The following is a 5,808-nucleotide window of genomic DNA, read 5'->3' on the forward strand; positions in this document are numbered from 1 at the left end:
GGGGGGGGCCCCCTGGGGGGGGGGGGGTCCTGGGGGAAGGCGAGACCCCCCCCCACTCCCAAAAAAAAACCCCAAAACCTGGAGACTGAAGGTACGGGAGGGCCCCGCCTCCCACCCCCATTGGCCAGGCTGTTTCTAGGGTTAGCCCCAGCTGTGCCTGATTGGTGGGCTGCCGTGGTGGGCGTGGCCCCTCCTGGGGAGGCGGGGCTGATGTGGGGCTGATGTGCCCCATAGCCTTCCCTTCCTCGCAGTGGACCTGGTGATGCCCTATGGATACCATAGGCTAAAATAACGCAGTGACAGGTCAGCAGCTCCTTACAAAGGCTCCAAGTGTGGTTTGGGGAGGGGGGGTGTTGCTTTTTTTGGTTTTTGTTGTTTGTTTTTTTTAACAGCCCCCACCCCTCAAGTAGTTGCACTTGGCAGGACAGTGCATCTTATTAAGACCCTTAAGATAAATCTGTTTCCTCTATCCTTGAGCTGTGTTAGAGGTTTTGCCTCTGAAAGCTATGCAGTCTGAGAGGAAAGCATCGTATAAAGCTTGTTCTAGTGTGTCTAAATGGAGGCCTTGATATCCTCAAAGGCTCTTTATAGAAAAACAGCTTGATGACCCACATCTAAACATGGTTAGGGAAATAAGTGCGGCCGTATGATGTAGTTGGTGCTAAACACATTTTTTTAATATATTAGTTAAATAACTTATTTAGAGTATATTGAGGGTGAAATACCAATTGCTTTTTCTGGCCCAAATTACGGTATCTAAGTTAGGTCCCCTCCAAGACTCTCTTCTTATCATGGGAACATTTCCCTCTTATGCTAGAAAGACACTCCCAATTAAAGACAGGTCTTTGCTGTTCTTTTAGCTGTTGAACCCTTGTTCCAGAACCTCTCTGTAACTGTAGAATATCTGATATTGCAGGCAAAATGGTCTTTTTCTAGTTAATGACTTCCACTTGATAAGGTCCGAGCCATATGCCATGAGATCCTCTAAACTTGAGCACATGCTTAGCTTCAAAAGGTGACTGTGTGCATTTGCAAAGTTGCTGCTTTTGCTTTTAGTTGTTGTTCTGTCTTTACTGCTGTAAGTGAATGTGGTGGTTGTTAAATTCTGAGGTTTACCTATGTGTCTCTTTAGCAGGAACTGCTTATTAAAATTTGGTCAGTAGTTAGTACATTTTCAGAAGGCTGGTTTGAACGTTCTTGGTTTTGCATTAAGGAGTTGTTGGTATAGAACTTGTTCACGTACTATTCCTAGTGCTTCCTGCTTACATATTTGCAAAAAAAATTTAAAAAAAAAGCCCCAAACTTTTAACCCCTTTAGTACCATGTTGTTTGCGTCAGCATGGCTTATTTGGTGAGGTGTCTTAACTTTTCATGTAGTGATTTAGCAAAACTGTGTTGGGGTACCCATGTCCTACTGCATATGAAATGACTTACTACAGTCCTCATCTGCTGTAGTAAATATTTTTCTTTCTTCATGTTAGATAATCTGTGTTTTCAGACAGGAACTTTGAACCTAGTAAGTTGACTTTGTGGTTCCTGGTAATGAAATGGTTCACACAAGCTGTTCTCTTGTCTGTATTCTAGAAGGGGGGACCTCAACCTCCTTTCTATAAGCAAGCCCCATCATTCCTGCCTTCTCACCCCAGCTGTGTGCTGTGGCCTGGTCCGAGTGCTGGTCTGATGCTGGCATGCCGAGATGCTTCCTAGGAGATTATTAGGTGTTAGAATGCTGTGTCAACCCAAAAATGTGTAAACAGTTACCATGGCTGTGCAGGGCTTAATAGCAGCTAACTTAACGTGAGCCAGAAGAATAATTAGGTCCAACTGAGCATCTGTCTAACCCAGAATCCTGTCTGCAGTCGTTCAGGAACAGGGAAAACACTGTGGTCAGGGCTGTGGTTTTCCCAGGACAGGGCTTGTCCTATCACTCCAAAGTGCTGACCCCATGATTTTCATAGACCTGAGGTAAGAACATTCTGTGATAGTGAGGGGTTGTGCTGTGTGTCCCAAGTAGAGAGGAGATGCTTAGGCAGGAAGAAAGTATAGGACTAGAAGTGTCTGATGGTAATTCTCTGACTGCTGTCCCATTTTTGGTGATTCAAGGAGCTCTGAGCTAAAGGAGTTGTTCTCTTATTTCTAATAATTCTCAGTACCTTTTTTCTGCTAACTCTTGAATTAAGCCACCTCCTCAGTATCCTATGGCAAGGAGCTGTGTGCCCAAACTCTGTGTTGTGGAGGAACATCTGCTCTGCTTTTCCCTAGCACCTGCCAATTTCACCTGATGCTCAGTAGCTCTTGCTCTGGAAGAGGCAGCAGACGAGTCACTCAAATCGTGTAACCTAGCCTTTGAAAGGAAAAGTTTCTAAACATACTAACCTTTTGATAAGATAACCCCGTATCTTGTGAGAGTCCTGCCAGAGTATTGGTTCAGTTGTGTTCTGGAGGATGTTTTCACCAAATGGCAGTAGTATGCAAATTTGATGTAGATTATTTGGTGGTTTATAAGAAAATCAAGGCTTTTATTTTTTGAGAATCTAAAATTTTTGATGTTTGTGAGTAATAAAGATAGAAGCCTAAACTTAATGCCATGTTACATTGTACTTTGAATTATTATTTTTATTTTCCCAGCGCTCAGAGAGTGAAAGTGTTCTTAACTCTTTTCTTCTACACTAGGAGGCAAGTGAAGCCTACTTGGTTGGCCTGTTTGAAGATACCAACCTGTGTGCTATCCATGCCAAACGTGTCACAATCATGCCAAAAGATATCCAGCTAGCACGCCGCATACGTGGAGAGCGTGCCTAAACTTCACTATGATGGGTTTGTCATTCTCGAAGCAAAATCTTCTTCCTGTTATTGGTAGTAATGAACGTTAGATATTTTTTCCATGGGGTTAAAAGGTACCTAAGTATATGGTTGCAAATGGAAAAATAGGGGACAGAATTGGGTATTGGCAAGTTCTTTTCCATTTTCATTTGTGTGTGGATTTTTAATATAAACGAGGGGACATAAAACATCAATGCGGTCAAAAAAATGTTTCAGTGAACAAGTTTCAACAATTCAACTTTATAAAAAAAATTATAAATAAACCTGTCAAATTTTTCTGGACAATGCCAGCATTTGGATTTTTTTAAACAAGTAAATTTCTTATCAATGGCAACTAAATGGTGTTTGTAGCATTTTTATCATACAGTAGATTCCATCCATTCACTATACTTTTCTAACTGAGTTGTCCTACATGCAAGTACACGTTTTTAATGTTGTCTGTCTTCTGTGCTGTTCCTGTAAGTTTGCTATTAAAATACATTAAATGATGCCTGCTTTTAGTCTTGATTTTTAAATATTACATGTGGGTTGTATTTGATTAAAAAATCATCGGCCTTCCCTTCTTTTTTTCCTCTTCAATATGTGGCCTAAACACTTAGAGCAGATCTAGGGAACACTGGGGATACTACCTTGGCTGAAGTAGTGTATATGTGAGGGTTTTTTTAAGAGTGTAAAATTTCTGTCTGCTCCATGTGAAAGCAGGTTTGGTGAGTATATTACCGGGTAGAGTCTGGAGCTGGACTGAGCTCCCTAACTAAGCTACAGTGCTAAGAAAAAGCAGTTTTGTTGCTGTTTAGATTCCTTTTTTACTCGACTTAATGCTGAATTTGGAAGCATTTCTGATTTTCATGTTTTGTTAGTATGGTATAAGTGGTGGGGTGTGGTGGTTTGGGTTTTTTTTTTTGGTGCGTTCTGGGTTTGGTGTGGGGGTTTTTTCTCCTTGTTTTTTTTTAAACCCATTTACGCTCTGTTATCTGGTTTCTTGGTTTGTAGGTGTTCACTTTTTGGTTGACTACCTTTCTGTTTCAGTCACACCCTCCAGCATGTTTGAGAGCTTAGTCCATGTGTGATCAGTTTCAGTTTGTACACTCCAATCAAAAAGACACTTTTGTACCATTTTTGTTTGTTACAGTACTTCATAAAAGCAGTACTTGGACAGGAGCACACATTTGAAACTTACTAATTTTTTTTTTTATATTCAGCCCTCCAATTGCTGATGAAAGTTCCTGTGAAGAAATTTACTGCTGAAATTATGTTCTAGAAAAACTTGGTTTTAATTTTTCACCTGAAACTTGGATTCTGATGGACCAGTCTGGAAATTAATTATATGGTGTACTTTTTGATAGCTCTTGCAGATAATGATTGAGTTACATAGAAGAAAATATGTAGGCAGTGAACAGATTTCACCTCTATGCTAAGACCCCTACAGAGCTTATTTGCTGCTAACTTCTTTCAGGAGTTTCTGAGTGAGCTCTGAACACACCAGTAAATTTGTCTGAAGATTTTGAAAGAGGATTAATAGAGATGTATTATCTGCTTTGGCATCTTAAACAGAGAGCCAAAAATTATAGAATAAATCACATTATTCATAACTTACTCAGCTCTAGTAATGAATGCTGTCTGCCAGGGTTGTGTGGAGTAAAGTCTGTTTAAATGGAGTAGCTTGTCACAGAGAAAACTAATGCTAGACAAAATGTGATCACATCCTTTTGATGCCAAGCAGTTCATAGCTATCTTCTAAAAATCAAGGAAGACTTGTCTTGGAGCATCCGGAACCATAAAAATATAAACGGTGAGCAACTGAGACTTAACTGAATTGAGATGTCACTTCTGTCTACTTGATAACAACCTTGTTAAACTTGCTATAAATGCATTTCAGTATAATTAACTACTTGTTTTGTCCTGTACTTCAGAATTCTGTTTCATGCATCAGTCAACAATGCTGCAACCACCTACACAAAAAGGTAATTAGGCTGATTTTTTTTGTTTTGTTTAATAACCTGCAATTGAAGTATTGATAAGGAACTAAATTTTCTCTTCCTTAGCTATATTAGAAAACCAAATCTAGAGATTTTGGTACTCAAATGAAATATTGAGCTCTTCTCTTAAAAGAGAACTGGGGTGAGGAATATCCCAGTTTAACTGACAATGCAGTTAAACTGTCTATGGCAGAAGAATTCATAATGGAAGATGGGATCAGGAATCTGCAGATGACAACATTTAAGTGTGCAGTGCTATACCTGCAGCTTAAGGATAAACTTTGCCTCTGAGACTGTTGGTTGTGATGGTTGTGGTCCTAGAGATGCCATGTGAATCCTGTTAGTGATTAGCTGTCTGTGTCTTTATTGATACCAGGTCTTGTCTTGGTTTTATTCCTGAGGAATCTTAGTGTATCACTTCTCTGCTCCTTGTTTGTTTTTTCAAGCATGATAGATTTTCATTCTTCAGACTTTTCCACTGTTTTGCTGAGCAAATAACTTAATCTCTAGCTTTCTCACCCCCTGCCCTGAGTGCACTGTCTTTTTGTCTTTACTGTGCAGCAGCATGAAAATAAGAACAATTAAATTGTCAGCTTTTGTTAAGAACTGCTTTTTTAAAATTGCCAGAAGAGTTAGGTGCCAGTCCAATTTTGGATGGATCTTCTACTTGATGCTGTTTAATGTTAATGGAGGAAGGGGAGTGTAAAAGGTGACGTTACTTTTTTTTTTTTTATGCTGAGAGTTTAGTTATTTGGGGTTATATGGTTGGGTTTTTTCCCAGCAGATTTTGGAAGCTATCTGTCTAAATATTGTTGGCATAACTCATCCAGAGTTGACAGTTCACTTGCACCTGGGAGCCTCTCAAAGACAGGCTTTGCAGTACAGAAAGAGCAAAACAAAAAGGTGGGGATTGGTGTTAATACAAAAGCTGCAGAGGAGGAGGAACAAGACTGTCTACAGTTCCTGTTTAATCAGCTTTTTTCCTTGTGTAGTAGCATTCCTGCAA

The 5,808-nt window shown here is 39.9% G+C and overlaps 1 protein-coding gene across 10 annotated transcripts in view; it reads left to right on the top strand.

Annotated features, from left to right (window-relative positions):
• H3F3A (H3 histone, family 3A) overlaps positions 1 to 3,312 on the top strand; it is a 9,337-nt gene extending 6,025 nt beyond the window's left edge. For 9 of the 10 annotated variants that reach the window (XM_010577722.1, XM_010577726.1, XM_010577724.1 and 6 more), the window contains exon 4: positions 2,674 to 3,312. In XM_010577722.1, coding sequence (XP_010576024.1) covers positions 2,674 to 2,802 — 129 coding nt within the window. In that variant the 3' untranslated portion in view covers positions 2,803 to 3,312. The remainder of the gene's footprint in view (positions 1 to 2,673) is intronic. The other variant, XM_010577732.1, reaches the window with a different exon arrangement.
• Positions 3,313 to 5,808: the final 2,496 nt, after the last annotated feature.

Source organism: Haliaeetus leucocephalus, unplaced genomic scaffold (genome assembly GCF_000737465.1).
Source record: "Haliaeetus leucocephalus isolate CR32 unplaced genomic scaffold, Haliaeetus_leucocephalus-4.0 Scaffold577, whole genome shotgun sequence".
Taxonomy (NCBI): Eukaryota; Metazoa; Chordata; class Aves; order Accipitriformes; family Accipitridae; genus Haliaeetus; species Haliaeetus leucocephalus.